The sequence below is a fragment of the Pristiophorus japonicus genome, chromosome 9 (assembly GCF_044704955.1).
Source record: "Pristiophorus japonicus isolate sPriJap1 chromosome 9, sPriJap1.hap1, whole genome shotgun sequence".
NCBI lineage: Eukaryota > Metazoa > Chordata > Chondrichthyes > Pristiophoridae > Pristiophorus > Pristiophorus japonicus.
Window position 1 is genome coordinate 148,615,376 of NC_091985.1, and position 17,669 is coordinate 148,633,044.

Sequence of the window (17,669 nt, forward strand, 5' to 3'; positions counted from 1 at the left end):
GTCTTTTGCACTCACGTGCTGGGCTCTGCCATCATTGAGGAGTGTTTTAATACTTTTAAGACAACATTTATTTACTTACAGATATCAGTGAGATGGACGTGCCTGCTTCTCATTCCCGAGTCTGTCTATCCTTGGTGTGATGTTTGCGAAGTCATGGCCAAGGTAAAGTTCCGAGGTGCAAGATATCAATTTAAACTCGCAGCATGTCCAAAGACCTTGGTTGGCTTCTTCAGATGCTTTATATTTTGAAGCAGATATTTTCCTACTGTCTCAGCTGCCGTAGCCAAATCTTTGTTTATTTTCATTTGCCGCCGCTCATGCCCACAGGAAAGGTTTCATAGAAAAAAACTAGAAGAAATAAATCCCTAACTTTTCATTGGTTCATTGATGAGACATTGTGCGGTGATTGGATGAGGATCACATCACTCGTTAGCAGCACGTTTATGAGTATTTGAAATATTCCTGCATGAGTGCGGTGATGGTTGGACATGAGTAGGCACTGGGCAGTCACTAGTTTGCTCACTATCAGCAATAGCCCACATGCTGTTGACGTGATCTTCATCCAATCACAGCACGTTTCTGGCCACCGCTTATTTCACAGACCCCCTGGAAAGGCTCTGCGGACCCCAGTTTGAGAACCACTGCTCTAGAGGGGCTGGATCCACGACTTTGACTCAGACGAGTGCGACCACTGGGATACCACTACTCGGGGGAGAGCCCCAAGAACACTGGGTGGGAGGTTATAGGAACACAAGAGGTGGGTCATGGAATCACCTGCCAGACACCACCTCCTCTTCCTCCTCCGACCTGTCGCAGCCCATTGTATTCCCAATAATGTACCCCCCATCTTTAACCAATTCCTATCTTTAAATTTCTGCCTTAAACTATATAGATGTAAACTGCTCCTTAAAATTAGTGCACAGAAAATCGCATGGTGGTGGTGCTCACTTGCCTAACTTACATCAGGAGCAACTATAACTGTGTTTGCTAACTTGGTCTTTAATAAACATAAACTTGCTTAAATAAAAATTACCTCGTAAAAGGCTTAAAAGTTCATGATTTATGCAGTTTCCAATTTTTATATAAACATTCCTTAAGCATGCAAAAATGGATCAGGAGAGATTATGTTTACTGGATATATACAACCGAAAGGTGATTGACTAAAACAATCTCTTCGCTTTCTTTTCTAACCAACAATCCATGATAACAGCAGCTGCTCTTATCTAGCAAGTATTGTGTATGTACATGTGGAAGAGATTCCCGTAAAGCTCAAAGCACCAGTATCTGCTGTACTACACTGTACACATGGGTGAGATTCCCCTATATCAATGCTCTATTGTACTGTGTATGTGGGAGATTTCCATGCGTCACTGCTCTCTGATGTACTGTATCAGTCATGGGGGAAGAGACGTATTGCAATCTCTCTCCCACGTACAGTACCTCAGATACTGGAGACATAAAGGGGTCTCTCCCCAGAGTACCTCAGATACTAGAGCATCAAGACATAGAGGAATCTCTCCGTAGAGTTAGGAAAAGGAGCAAGTCATTCAACCACTCGAATCTGTTCTGCCAATCAACTAGATCATGACTTATCTTTATTCTTACTCCATCCACCTGCCTTGGCTCCTTTTCCCTCAACATACTTGGCCAGCAAAAGTCCATCTATTGCAGATTCAAAATTATTAATCAAGCTATCATTTACTGCTTTTTGTGGAAGAGTGTTCCATACTGCTACACCCTTTTGTGTTTCTTAATTTCTCTCTTGAACAGCCTGGCTCTGATTTTAAGGTTATGTCCCCTTGTTCCAGAATTCCCCAAAGCAGAAAAGAGTTTCTATCTACAATTCCAATTCCTTTCAAAATCCTTTTGTCAGCTGTGGCTCAGTGGGTAGCACTCTCACCTCTGAGTCAGAAGGTTGTGGATTCAAGTACCACTCTAGGGACTTGAGCACAAAAATATAGGCTGACACTCCAGTACAGTGCTGAGGGCATGTCGCACTGTCAGTGGTGCCGACTTTCAGATGAGTCCACTCTCTCAGGTGGACACAAGAGATCCCATGGCACTATTTTGAAAAGCAGGGCAGTTATCACCAGTGTCCTGGCCAATATTTATCCCTCAATCAACAAAAACAGATTATCTGGTCATTATCACATTGGTGTTTGTGGGAGCTTGCTGTGCACAAATTGGCTGCCGCGTCTCCTACATTACAACAGTGACTACACGCTAAACGTACTTCATTGGCTGCAAAGTGCTTTGAGACATCCAGTGGTTGTGAAAGATACTTTCTAAATGCAAGTCTTTCTTTTCTAAAACCCTCAATCAAATCACCCGTAACTTTCTGTATTCCAGGAAATACAAGCCTAGTTTATGTAATCTCGCCTCATAATTAACCTTGGGGCCCTGGTAACATTCTGGTGAATCTGTGTTACACTCCTTCCAAGTCCTTTCTAAGGTGTGGTGCCCAGAAATGTGCACTGTACTCCAGATGTGGTTTAATTAGGGCTTTGTATAGCTGTATCAAAACTGACTCCTATTTATATTCTCTCCCTCTAGTTATAAAGGCTAACATTCCTGTAGGCTTTTTGATTAGTTTTTGTACCTGAATATTACATTTTAGTGATCTGTGTACATAGATCCCTAAATTCTTTGAACCTCCACTGTTCATAGCTTATCATTTAAAAAAATACTTGGGATCTATCCTTTTTTTGGATAAAATGGATGACCTCACAAATACCTGTGTTGAAATCCATCGGTCACAGTTTTTCCCACTCATCTATCAATGTCTCTTTGAAATTTTATTCTCACGTCTACATTGCTTACTTTACCACCTATCTTTATCATTGCCAACTTTGGATATATGGCTGCCGTGTTTCCTACATTACAACTAGTCACTTCTCCGCCTGACCAGATCAATAATTTACCTTCAATTCCATAAGCTTTAATTTTTGCTATCAGTCTCTTGTGTGAAACTTTATTGAATGCCTTCTGGAAGTCCATATAAATTCATCCATAGACATTCTCCGACTATTTTAGTTACTTCCTCAAAAAATAAATTCAATTAATTAGACATGACGCAACCTTTACAAATCCACGTTGGCTCTCCCTAATCAGCTCAAAATTCTCCAAGTGCTCAGTCATCTGTTCTTAATTATAGATTCCAATAACTTCCCCACACAGATGTTAGACCAACAGCTCTATAATTTCCTGGTTTCTCTCACCTTTCTTAAATAATGAAGTTACGTTTGCAATTTCCCAATCTAAAGGGACAATTTCTAAATCGAGAGCACTTTGGAAGATTATGGCTAATGCAGCTGTAATTTTGCACACACTTATTTTAAAACCCTGGAGTGGAAACCATCAGGCCCTGGGGATTTGTCAGTATTTAGTGCCATTATTTTTTCTAATACTGTTTTTTTTGCTTACTTTAACGTTAATGAGTTTCCGTCCTCGATTCATTATTAGTTTCCCTCGAATGTCAGGTATATTATCCTCTTCCTCAGAAATTAGAGTATTGTGATTTAGGGCATCTCTCCACCATGCACAGTAACAGAGATATGAGAGTATCGAGCTGTAGGGGATCTCCCCGTCTACAGTACCAGAGATACTACAGTAGAGACATAGGGGCCACTCTCCACCATATACAGTACCCGAGATACTGGAGCAGACATAGGGGACACTCTCCACCATGTACAGTACCGGAGATACTGGAGCATCGAAACATGGGGATCTCTCTCCAAATGTACAGCACCTCAGATACTAAAAATCACAAATGGGGAATCTCTCCCACATATATCCTACACTAAGCCAGAGATAGTCAAGTAAATTTCAATGTTACTTTTTGTAATAAATAGCTTTTGTGTCAGAAAGACAATATACCTAATTAAAATGGAAAAGCATCAACTTAAGATATCCCATTATGTTTTATTAATAAAACGTAAAACCAGTCAATTTTCATTTAGACCTGCAGATGAAGCTCAGGATCGCTGTGTGACAATATAGCTGTTTTTATATGTACTCTACTTCTCATAATTCAAAGTTTTTTATTTTGCACTAAAAATTTTGAATTATCCAGCAAGGTCAATTGAGCAACATAAATAACAAAAGTAGAAATTTAGTGCTTAAAAAATTTGAATTATCAGGTAATTTGAATTTGTGAACTTTGAATTACGCTTAGACTGTACCGAACATGTGGCATGGCAACTGAGTATTTCTGGTCTGTTAAAAACCTCAGCTGTTGATCTCAAATTCTTCTTCAACAATTCAAAAGCTGCGATCTAGCACTTTATAATTACACAGTGCCTGGAAAGCTGTGATGAAGTACTGCACATCATTGAAAAAATAAAATCCCTCTCAAATGGATAAATTGTGTATTTTCACACATAACCGTCACACTGATGTCTTATAAACTGCATTTGCAGGTCTCTTCAAGAGCATAATTTATAGAAATGCTGTACAGAAAGGCCACAGAAAGCTGCTTTATACATAGCTTTGTTTTTTTTTTAAGTTAATTTAAGGCTTCACTTCTCATAGGTATCAAGTCGACTGAGACAATGATTTTACTAAAAACCGCTCAATGAAGTTAGCTACCAAAGTCTAAAGCATGATACATACAGGTAATACAGGAAACTCAGGAGCACAGGAAAAAAGAAGAGATTTCCCTCCCCAAGTTTCTCCCCATGGGTACGGTAACGGCAATCATGGTTGCACCAATGCCAGTCCACCCCATTACCCATTCTTCATGTGTGAATTTAGATGGTGACTGCCAGTAGGCCATTCAGTCACGGGGGGTGGGATCACCTCCAAACCCAAACCTGCCCTCACCGGATGAGCACGTTATCTCTTTCCAGCGGTAGACTCAACAGATAGGAATTAGGAGCAGCAACCCTTGCTGAAGATGTCCTCGCCATCTCTTGTACCTGAGCACACAGGAAGGAGTCAACTGCGTACCTGCCCGGTTTGTAGGGCTCAGTACAGGAAGCTTGCAGAGTAGATTGTCGGCATTGTAGGAAACTTTGAAGTAATTTGCATGTGTGACATGGTCGTTTTATTTTTTTCGTCCCAACGCTGAATCTTCTAAAAGTTGCAGAGTAGAAAGATGATCAGAGCAGTGAGGTTTGTTAGTGATGCACACGTTCTGTTCCACCCCATCCACAGGTTCTTCTCTCAGGCAGGCTTTCCGAATGACCTCTGATGTTCTCAGTTCATTTGGTTGCTTTTATTTTTTGTCAAACTTTGTTTTCGTTCCCATCTGCAACATTCTGAGAATTTATATATTTTTTCTCCTTAAAAATGTATCTTGGGGAGGAAAGTGGGGGAAGAGGACAGGAGAGACAATAAGACCCACAGCAGTTCATATAGATGTGGCTTTGTGAAAACCTTGTGTCTCGATTTGTAACAATGCATCTGGTACGGGCAAACCTGGCTTCAGCTCAGGCCCCGGCAACCGACTGCACAATCTTGAATCTGTGCGTTCAATCCCGAAAACCACTGTGCTGAAATAATAATCTTCATTAAAGACCACCTGGTCCAGACTAAATTTCTTTCCAGCATCGTATTTGCTGAGTCACTGCAGTATTTGTAAACAATTCCTTTATCCTGGGATTTGTTGGGGCATTCGTCCTTTCACTGGAACCGTTCTGGCTCAGAAATGCTTGGGCATCTCGCACTGTTCACAGCGAATCAGGGCTGGATGGTTTAGGAAGGTACAGGTACTACAGTTCCATTGAGCCCCTTCATCCTCCTCTGGATCTAGTACTGGCTTGGGTGGTTTAACTGCAGGTTTCTGCTCTGTTAGAAACAAAACGTTAAAGGGTGTTGAAAATAATGCTTCCCCCCTCAACTTTCTAAAGCCTGTTAAATTTAATGGCAGATTATTCAAGAGAAATAGTCGAGAATTCAAAAAAGATTTGATCTTGTCTACCCTTCCCTCACCTCTGCAAAGACAAATCACCACTTCTTGACTTAGCTCAACGCTGGGGTTTACTGCTTTCAGTGGTGGGTGTCTCGCTTTTCTTTTTAAATCAGCCTGAATGCACTTTGTTTTAAAATTCAACATGCAAAAAAAATCAAAAATCCCCAAGAATGATTAAGAGGGGTGACCAAAAGCTTGGTCAAAAAGGGAGATTTTGAGGACAGGTGACAAGAGCCCTCTCGTAATACAAGCTCCATTTGAAGGTGTTAAGAGTAGCTGTCTTTAAACCAATACCTTACCTTTTGGTTTGGGTGGCACAGGACCTCGAAATCCCATATTGTCATAAAAATTGTGGATAGCGCTGGGGTTAAAGTGTGGTCCTGCAGAGAGAGATCATAGGTTGGTAATATATCACAATGTTTGCTCGATGCTCCATCTTGCAGATACCGATTCAACATGTCAATAAACCATATATTATAACATTATGTTTACATTTACACTTCCTTGCACTTGATACTGGAAGGTGGTCCAACTAGTGAGGAAGGGAGAGTCAGCACACTTAAGAGGCGAGTCAGAACTTTCCACTAAACTCCTGCTCACCCAACTTCCCTTCCTGGCACTTATGTGAGCCGATATTGTAAATGGTCCCCTCTTCTCACGACACTTCCTCCCTCATTTTCAAAACTACCATCATCCCCCACTCTCAAATCTTCACCATCAACCCCGCTGTCCTCACGAACTAACACCCCATCTCCAAACTCTTGTCCCACTCCAAGGTCATTGAGCGTGTTGTCCTTTCCCAGATCCATGCCCACAACTCCTTGCTTGAATCCTTCCAATCCGATTTCTATTCCTCCCACAGCACCAAAACTGCCCTAACCAAAATCACAAATGACATTGCTCTATGGCTGTGACCATGGTGTATTATCCTTCTAAACCTCTCTGCAGTTTTTGACATGGTTGACCATACCATCGCCCTCCACTGCCCAGTTCAGTGGAACGTCCCTCATGGTTCATCGAATCATAAAAATTACAGCACTGAAGGAGGCCATTTTGGCCCATCATGTTCGCGCCGGCCAACCAAGAGCTATCCAACCTAATCCCACTTTCCAGTTCTTGGTCTGTAGCCCTGTAGGTCACAGCACTTTAAGTGCACATGTTCTAGTATGATTTATCCAATCATAGCCAGAACATCTCGAGCAATGGCTTCTCTTCCCATCCCTGCATTGACATGCTTGTAGTATCTCAAGGACTCATTCTTGGGGCCCCTGCCTCATTTACAAGCTGCCCCATGGTAATATCATCCACAGACATGGGGTCAAGTTCCACCGATGATACCCATCTCTACTACTCCAGCACCTCTATTGACCTCTCCACTGCCTCTATGTGGTCAGATTGCTTGGAGGATATCTAGTCTTGGAGGAGCTGCAATATCCTTCTGCTAAAAATTGGAAGGATCAAAGCTACTGTTTTTGGCTTCAGTCACAAACTATGTTGCCTCACAACCGACTCCATACCCTTCCTCAACCATTGTCTCCAGCTGAACCCAGTCCAGTTAAAATCCAGCTGAGCTTCCGACTGCATACCCTCTCCATCACAAAGGCCACCTACCTTCACTTCCATAACATCACCCACCTCTGGCAATCACCTCCACATGTGACAACTCTCCCAAAGCTCTCCTGGCTGGTCTCCTGTCCTCCACTCTCCAGAACCTTCAACTCATCCAAAACTGCGGGCCATATCCTATCACACAGCAAGTCCTGCTCACCCATCACTCCTGTCTAGACGCCAAACCAATTCCTCAAAGGCCTCAAATTTAAAATATTCATCCTTGTATTTAAATCCATCTATTGCCTCTCCTGTCCATATCTTTGGACCTTCTCCAGTCCAACAAGGTTCTCCCCCCGCCACCTGGGAAAATGACCTCTCTAGCTCCAGCCCCTTATGTAGCCCAATCTCCTCATCCCTCAAGGAAAGAGGAGAGAGCCAACAACCTCAGTAAAAGTCCTTAAAGAGAGGATGGGTGAGGGCCAAGCCAGTGCCAGCACCTTCAGCAGAAAAGCTCTTCCTTCTGGGAAAGAGGGCAGTTGAGTCAGTACCTTCAGGTGAGAACGAGAGAGCACGGTCTGCTTTACATTACAATTCTCGGGCTCTTCATTACATAACTATGCTCAGGATCTCTCTTACATGAAAGCATCTTTAATGTTACAGTAGTTTTCACATTGAGTTGTTTTGAAGTTATTGATGATTCTTGCACGCTATAACAAGTTACATTGCATGTGTGTTAAGGTCAGAAAGTTATCGTAAAACTTTATAATTTTTTAAAAACTGATTATTAGTGCAGCATATCGATGGTGTCAATTTGTGTGAAAATCAAACGTACCTTTTGCTTGAAACAGGTCAATCTCTTTGGTTATGCAGTCTATATCGATTTGCAGCTGTCGGTTGCTGCTTCGTAGCTGCTGCATTTCCTCTAACTGAAAGACCAAAGGGTATACTGCCGTCACGCTCAGCAATTTCAGAGACAATAAATCACAGCACTATTATAATTTTTACTTTTGATTTTATATATTATATCACTTACAGTACTTAATTTGAATCATTGGATAGTTTGTTTTTTTAGTGCAAAAAAACCCCTTCGAATTGTCATTAACCAACTGTGCGTCAATAGTTGAGTGTGTGTATTTACAAAGGGAACCCAATTATTGATGAGGGAAGGCCTTTATCAACTTTAACTTAAACACTTGACATGACAAATTAGTGCCCAGCACACAGATTATGGTATGCTGCTCTTTATAGAATAATTAGGAATCTTCAGCACTGAATACTACAGTTAAACTGAAAAAGTTATGATTTATTGCATGAACTCAAATCAAAATGATCCAAAAGCTGTTCATTAATTGCGGTGTACAATAAATACAGCAGTCTTAGCAATTTACATTAGCTTGAGCAAGAAAAACACAAAGTAAATTTGTTAACATTGTTGAGTTGTGAATCGTACCGATGGGATCTGTGAAGCTGAATTCGATCGTTTCATGCGCCGTTGGGTGAGGTCACTTTCCATCTCATTAACTTCACTTTTCAGTTTGTCCAGCTTTTTCTTCTCCAGCTCAAGTTCTCTGTGCAATCGATCCATTCTGGCTTTCTGATGCACTAATAAAGCTGCAATGCACATCAGCAAATCAACATACAGATCACTGGGAAGTGGACAAAGCATAATTTTGTGCATCATAAAGAACCCAACACAAAAAAAATACACCCTGTTGGTTTTTAACTATTCAATCACTAGGTTAATTTCATTGTACACCCAATAACTGCTAATTTGAAATAAACTAATACAGCTATTTTGAGATAAAGGTGAATAAAGACAAACTGATAATAGCAAATAAAAATTATTTTTATAAAAAAAATGTTGGTGATGTTTTGCATGTCAGGCAAAACAATAGCGGCAAATCCTAGCCGCTACTGAACTATACGTTAATTAATTCAAATGGGGCAGGTCCCAGTTACTTTTTGTCTTTGCCTCTTCTAGCATTTTAAACATTTTACATTAACATTAAAGTCTTATTTTCGTGCACGATCCAACTCTAAGCCACATCTCCATTGTAGTTACTGTGTCACATCCCTACATAGTTATCAATGCTTCCAACTCTCCAACTTTGATTTAAATTCACACATACCTCTCAGTCCTAACTCCAATTTTGTGAAATGTTGACCCTCATTATATATATATTATACACACATATATATATATATATTCCTTCTTTTTTTTTTTAATTACTCACCACCTTGAAGCCACTTTCTTCAAATCAGTTTATTTCAGATAAGCTTACTGCTTTCTATTCCAACTGATTTGTTAATATGGCTCTCGGTCTCCAGACTCGAACCATGCCGTTATCCACTTCTATTCCATATTAGTTTAAATCCTCCACCCAGAAAGGCTGCATATTATTTGACAGCAGGGAGTATAGTAGTGCTGCCACAAGATGAAATGAGAGCTGGAGATCTAGTTATAGTGTTGCAGTACAATGAGAGAGCAAGAAAGCAGCATACTAGTGTTGAAATACTACTGGAGTAAGTAGGGAGCACTGTGGTAGTGCTGCAGCACTAGACGAGAATCAGGGTACAGCTATTGTGTTGCAATATGAGAGGAAGGGAACAGCATACTAAATTTGAAATACTATTTGAGAGCAAGGAGTATAGTACTGGTGCTATACAACAGCAGGAGGTACATTTGTAGTACGGTAATACTATGTGAGAGTTCAGTTATAGGACTGTAATACATGATTGTAATATTATCCTCCTTCAGCATTACAACATGCAACTGGACTCTCCATTTCTCTGACCTCGTGCATTATCTGTTGACGGACGTGCTTTCAGCCACTTCAGCCCCACACTCTAGAATTACCTCCCATGTCCCTCCGCCAATCTGCCTTTAAATTCACCTCTTTCACCGAGCTTTTGGTCACCCATCCTAACATCTCCTCCTTTGAATCAGTGCCTATTTCATCCATACAGCTCTGTGAAGCGTCGAGATGTTTTTCTATGTTACATTGCATATATGCAAGCTCGTGTTGAGAGCAGAGAGTATAGTATTAGTGCTGCAATACTAAGAGAGCAGAAAGTACACCACAGTGGCTTATTGCAAAAAATACAACTACATAAAGTTGCAAGGAAGCATTCATTAATTCCTTTAATAAAAGGCTGTTGGCCACACTAATTGCTCCTTTAAAGCAGATTTTACAGTGATACTACTGGAACAAAACTATCTTCTGTTTATTTAAGTCCTCGCATGAATCCATTGCCCAGTGCAAGGTCTGTAATGGCATCAGCACTCAATCTATTGCTTTTTCAGTTTTTACCTACCTATAAGAAACCCATCTGGGATGCATCCAAGCTGAAACAGGTTGAAATGTTAAACCCTCAGGTATATAAACATTCAAAATTCTCTGTACCTTCTGTATAGGCAGCATCATCAGACCCCGCACTCATTCTTCGTGTGTCGCTGATCCGATCGTCGCGGGTTGAAGCAGGGTCGGCCGCCAGCTGCAAATGCTGGACAGGTTCAGGCTCTGCGTAGTGATCGGGGAGGCTCAAGACATTGGAAGGTTCAAATGTTGGGGACGCAACCCCGGGGGAAATAGCAGGCGGCTTGTTGGGCGAAACCGTAATCTTAAAAGTGTACTTGGTGTTGGGTTGGGTGACCACCACCCGAGGAGAAGTGGCAGCATTGCAATTGCTTGCACTGCGGCTCTTGGGTGGATGATGACGGATGTAGGAAGGCTGAATGAAGGCGGCTTGCTGAGGACCCATGCTGATTTGTCCTGCGGCACTCCGCGAGGACGCCGCCGACCCTGGGTTTGCCGATATGTACACAGTGGGCTGATTTCGCAGACCCGGCTCGTCGCCTGCTACCGAGTTTGCCGAGATATAGACCTTCGGCTGGCTGCGTCCAACCATCTCCTCGCAGGATGGAGGGCTGGCAGAAATGTAGACCGTGGGCTGACTCCTGACCAAAGGCTGGCTGCCCATGGAAGGTAATGGGGCTGTGCGAGAGCTGGAGGAACGCAGCATAGTTGAATTATTCCTCTGTGGCGATTCAAGTTTGATTTCAATTTGGTTTTTCCGTGGCCCTGTTGAGATATTCTGAATGTTATATTGACTGTAAATCGAAGGTTGTGCACTATTAGAGGACTGATATGGGGGCACTTGAGAATTAGTAGGGGAGCTGATAGGCATATACACGTGAGAGGTCTGGTGGCTTTGCTGACCTGGGTGCACAGACTGCTGGGATGAGGTATATGCTGAACCACACTGCGAAATAAGAGGGGCACAGAAGCCTGGCACTTGCTCTACCTGCTGCTGATGTGAGAACTGTGGAGCCTGGAAGAGCTGCTGCTGCTGATTGTGACCGTACGGTGAAGCGCTGGCATGTTGCCCGGATATCCAACCAGGTTGCTGTGACATCTGGCGGCTTGTACTGCTTTGCGCCGTCACGTAAGGTCTAATGTAGATAGAATTACCTTGAGGGCTATTAAGTACAGGCGGTGGCACACCACGTATGTGCAAAGACGTAGGGGTGGTATGGCCAGTCTGAATGTTGGGTGCCAGAGTGACAGTGATTGGGTTGAACCTGGGCATTTGTTGGGCTGTGCTCGATATTCCCTTGGAGCTCAAGGGCTGAAGAAGTCCAAGTTGCTGGGGTGAAGAAGGGCTGCGACTCATGTCCATCGCTCCAAACATATTGAAGCTTGCGGCCAACTGAGTTGGCGTTATCTGCGGCTCTTGCGTGGGCTCATAGCTACTTAGAGCAGTCTGCAGTGCCCCATCACTGACGCTATGAGGCAGAGTTCTGCTTCCATTTAATTGACTTCCTTCCTTCCAGCGCTGATACACATTTTGGGACTGGACATCCAGATTGAGTTCAGACATGTGATTGTGAAGTCCAGAAATGTTGGACTCATCCAAAAAATTCAGGTCCCCTTCTCCATAAAGATACTTAGTGCTCTCTTGAGACAAGAACTTACAGCAAGCATCCAAATTATTACCGTTCTAGAAAAAAAAAACAGCAACAGAAAATTAGGAAGCAAATAAATGTGCCTCAACATTAATAGTCCCTCTCTTTTAAATGACTCAATTCATTGATTGCAAACTTGCATGTTTAAATTACAAAGGAAAACACAAACCGCACTGCTCAAAATACTTCTGAAATTTCAGCCATCAATTTTCCTCCTCAGCGGGCCAGAAACCAGATCTATGTAAGGTTTTTCTTATGTTAGAAGCACATACATGAAAAAGAGAAAAAAAAAAGAAAAAAAAGAGAAATAACAGAAAGAAAGAAAAAAAGTAACGGTTGATTGGTTGGCTCAGGCACCAGGAGAACTTCTTGCTCTTTAAAGTAGTGTCATGAGCTCTTGAAGGTGCACCTGGCCAATAAATCTTCAGTTTATTATCTCAACAGAAGGGACAGCTGTCAATTCAGAATTCCTTCAGCACTTCCATGGAATGTCAGCCTCAATTAAGCAATCACATGGCAAGGTACAGTCAGCATGAAGGAGGGATCATGAATAACTTGCCGTACTTTTTAAAAAGACACCACTGCCATAATGAACAGGGATGTTAGATTTTTTTTTTTAAATCAATGGACCAGTTTTCAGAGATTAAAACTAAAGGATTGTGGAATCCGCTTGCTCAGATTTTACTGCACCTACCTTCAGAATACAGTGGGAGACAACACACTCGGGTACTTCAGGGAACTTTTGCCGCAGGTCATGCAGAACCTGAATATCAATTTGTTGGCTTCCCTGGGCCATTCGTATTCTGCCTTGTCAAGTGTAACACTGCGTTGGCATAAAGATGCAAGCCTCAATCACAGCAAAACTCTCGTCTGCCATCAGGCATTTTCTAAAAGATTCGGGTTGAAATAATTAGCTTCTGAATACTGGAAACACGTTAACTTAAAATATATGTTAAGACCATCAGGAACCTGTGCAGATTTCATGGAATTTACAGCATAATGGGAGGCCATTGCTCATTGTGCCTGTACTGGAGCAGTGGAACTCTATGTTGAGTGGAACTTCACACAACTCTTCACACAAAGGATAGTGGAAACCTGGAACTCTCTCCCCCAAAACGCCATTGAAGTTTGTGATCATATTAAAATTTTAAAAACTGAGTGTTGGACAAGGTTATTAAGGGATATGGAACCAAGGTGGGTAAAAAGATAAAGACCAGCCATTATCTAATTGAATGGCACAACAGATTCGATGGGCTGAATGGCCTACTCTTAGTCCGATGTTGAGTAGAAATTGCAGGATGTGGGAATTTCAAGGACCCGACGATCAGGGACGGCAACAGGCATAAGAAGGGGCTCCAGGTGGACTTGTGGAGCTCCAAGTTCCTGTGTTTGGGACACAGTTGAAGACACTGCACCACCATACAGGAGGAAGAATACTACCTGGAACACATGTTCATGAGTTGGTCACCCCATAGCGAGCAGAGTAAGGGAAATGAGTGATTGGGCACAGGAAACGGGGGTGGGGGGGAAAAAGAAAGAACTGTGGTAGAGGATCCTGGGGATCTTGCGTTTCCTGATGGATGCGCTGTACTGATGGATACCTAATGGCACAGACAAGAATAGCGCGACTATGGGGAGGGAAATCACGAGCTACAGAGCCATAGAGCAAGAGTTGACCTGCAGGTGAGCTTGGGGGAGGGAGAGGGCAATGAGTAAGAGGATACGCTTAAAAGGATTGATCAGTCTTTTCCACAGCTGCAACCAGGAACCTTGACTGGTCTGTTGCCTCCCAGATACTGGAAAAGGGACCTAGCAGAGTGGGTGAAGATGATTTTGAAGCAGACTGAAATAATGGTTTATTGAGGAACCAATGATGGTAAAGTATACACTTTTGTCGCTACCCAATTCTTGGGTCTTCGCCTACCTGGTTCTCCCAAGAAGCATGCCCAGTTTTTAACCTTTTGCAGCCACCCAATTCTGTTTCTCCACTGCATCTGCCCAATTTTAGAGACTGGCAATTAAATAATCTGTGATTGGGTCAATTAAGTAAAGTGAAATTATTAAATAATTATAGTAGACTGGTAAAATAATATTGTTTGCCTCCTGCACTCTCTCTGTCACCCTATATCCACTTAGATACCCACTGTTTACCCAATGCCCACTGGACATCTTCAAACCATTCCCTTCACCCAATTACTTGATTACTGACCACCCAATTCCCCCAAATAATACCCCCCTTTCCGCATCATTACTCACTACACCTCTCTAGTCTTCACTACTCAGTACCGAATGCAAGTACTCAACCCAAAATTATTATTTTCTTTGCCAACTACTCTCACAAACTATTCACCGTCTTGCATTATACCTCACCAGTCTCCTAAAATTATTCCCACACCAGCTCCCCACATTGCACATCTATATCCATTAATAACACCAGACACTGTCCACTTCCTTAAAAAACACTCGACCTTCCAGCTTATCAGCAGTACAACAGGAGATCCACTACCATATAAAACACACCTTTATCTATCTGTATTTAATGTTATCCGTTATCTTTTTTTGAAAAAATGCTTGAGATAAACAGCAAGATAGTATGAAACATGTACCAACCAGGAATGGGTGGGGAAATTGCTGTTTAGCTGTACTGGAAATAGGGCAGGTTGTGAGGGACTTCGCAGCAATAAGCAGGATGGCTCTGGGGTGGAGTTTGGCAACTTGCAGGGGCGGGGTAACTGTTTGTGGTTTAGCAGACCAGTGAAGGGGGAACCGGAGTTTTGGTAGAACAGTGTGGTGGGGTTTAGCTCACTGTTGGATTATTGGGGTTTGTCAGCAGAGAGGATGCAGGGGGGCATAGGTCTGACAGAACTGGTGGGTGCGCAGCCGGAAGGTGGGGAGTTTTGGCAGCATTGGTTCGTAAAGTTCTAAGAAATAGATTCTTGTGATTGTTTCCTGGAAAATGAATAAATGCAATTTTCCTTCGATAAATGAGTGTCGCAGCTGCATAAATAAATATACTGCACTCTATGTCTCTGTCTCTCTCGAACAGAAAACAGATAGCTGCTTCCAGACAGCAAACTCTCAACAATTCTTGCATCGCTTGAGCAGTAGATATGAAGAGTGGGGTTTGCAGCCAGTATTGTTTTTGCCAGGGCCCATCTCTCTGTCAATCAGACGTGTGTAGAAATTACTTCAGAAAACATTATTTCCCCAAGATCATCAGCCTCTCAAGTGTTTTTTTGCATAAAAACCTAACAATAACAAATAGATTACACTAGCCCATCTCCTGTGGCATTGCATTCAGGGGAAGGGAGAAGAGTGGGCAGGTAATGGGCCAGAATGGCAATTCAGTTCCAATTCTAAAGTCACACATTGTGTTCTTCGCTTTATATTTCCATTATAAATTCCTCTGACCACATTCATAATGGAAATTGCCTGTGTCATCTTGTCGCCCTGTAATTACACCCTCCTGCTAGTATGGTACAGCACCTCCACTGGGGAAGACGATGTAATTGCAGAATGCAAATCAACATCGGCAGCTTACAAAGTAACTATGGACACAGAAATTAATTGAAAAAGTTCATAGTTGTGTCTAGGCACTTAATTTTCAATATATTAAATAGATTGACATCAGGTTAATAACAAAAAAAAGGAATCACCTCATAAGACATCTCGGTTTTTTCCACACAACAACAAATTGATATTTCACTCACCTGCTGCAGCTGGATAAACAAATCTTATGAAAACAAATCACTGTTCCCAAAGAGTAAATGTGAACAATTTGACTGTCTGATTCTGCGGCTCTCTCTCTCAGCTTGACTCGCTTTCTGAAGTTAAAAAAAATTTGAATATTTTAAAGTTGCGTTGTAAACCTAATCAAATTCATAATTCCAGTTAATTACAAAAAGACACACGGAAATACTGTTATACAGAGATACTTTTTTATTTTTCCACTGAGAAAAATAGATTTGTTGTAATTCAAGTATAAATGAAACCAGGCACAAGTGTTTAATCGTTCCTGTCTGTCATGTTGGAAGTGGGACACACACTCTTTAAAAAGCACTCAATGTAAAATAAAACAGACTAAAGTTGTTGAAATCTGTTCTCTGTCTTTTCTTCAAATTACTTTGAAAACAAGCAGATACTGTTAGAGGCTGAAGAGACACACTGTACCAGTTGGACAGACTCATTTGCTAAAGCAGTCTTGAAAATTGTTCACTCTGCATACACTCAGATTCGTCGAAAATATAATATTCAAAGCCAGGCTTTTGAGAGGCTGAGGATTTTGGGCCGGATTTTCGGCTTTTGGGGTTTTTTGGCGAAAACGGTAGCGACGTGTGAAAATTAACATTGACGTTGCACTACCATTTTTAGTCCAAACTTTTAGCCTTTATGTTTGGCATTGCACGATTATTCGCGGCGCAAAATGCAAGTTTCGGCAACTTTAGCCCGTGGTTGTTTGCGCTGCGCTGTGATAGAGGCCTTGGGAGAGGGAAAATAAAATTGCAAAAAAAATTCAAAAAACATTCACAAAACCCCTATCTATCGAATCGCTGAAAGAAAAAATGAACTTACCTTTTTTTGCAAGTTTTCATACTTACCGCTGCTGGTAGGGCTGCACCGACAGGTTTGACCTGTCGCTATTCTGGGCGCAGCGTATGGGTCAGGAGAGAGTCAAAAGTCTGATACAAACGCAGTCCCCGGCGGTACTTGGAAGCGCGCTGCAAACAGGTACCTGAGGATCCCGCATGGGCTTTGTGACCACTTTTTCGCCGCGGAGGGTCAAATCGCGGCAAAAACCTGGTCGCAAACTTCTCAAAAATCCGGCCCTTTTGAGTATAAACATTAAATGAAAACATTAAAAGGCACAAAATACAGCTTTATGGTAAGGAAAAACTTGCATTTATATAGCACCTTTAGCGACCACCGGACGTCTCAAAGCACTGTACAACCAATGAAGTACTTTTTGAAGAGTAGTCACTATTGTAATGTAGGAAACGTGGCAGCCAATTTGCACACAAACAAACTCCCACAAACAGCAATGTGATAATGACCAGATAATCTGTTTTTTGTGATGTTGATTGAGGGATAAATATTGGCCAGGACACCAGGGAGAACTCCTCCGTGCTTCTTCAAAATAGTGCCATGGGATCTTTTACGTCCACCCGAGGGGGCAGATGGGCTTCAGTTTAACGTCTCATCCAAAAGACAGCATCTCCGACAGGGCAGCACTCCCTCAGTACT

The 17,669-nt window shown here is 42.1% G+C and overlaps 1 protein-coding gene across 1 annotated transcript; it reads right to left on the bottom strand.

The window, feature by feature from the left end:
* Positions 1-3,901: 3,901 nt before the first annotated feature.
* tab2 (TGF-beta activated kinase 1 (MAP3K7) binding protein 2) lies at positions 3,902-16,320 on the bottom strand. The gene is made up of 7 exons (XM_070889945.1): positions 16,139-16,320; positions 13,123-13,315; positions 10,867-12,463; positions 8,913-9,073; positions 8,295-8,388; positions 6,211-6,291; positions 3,902-5,787 (listed from the first exon to the last, which is right to left on the bottom strand). The coding sequence occupies exons 2-7, from the start codon at positions 13,222-13,224 to the stop codon at positions 5,642-5,644; spliced, it is 2,181 nt and encodes a 726-aa protein (XP_070746046.1). The 5' UTR covers positions 13,225-13,315; positions 16,139-16,320; the 3' UTR covers positions 3,902-5,641.
* Between the last annotated feature and the right edge of the window lie 1,349 nt (positions 16,321-17,669).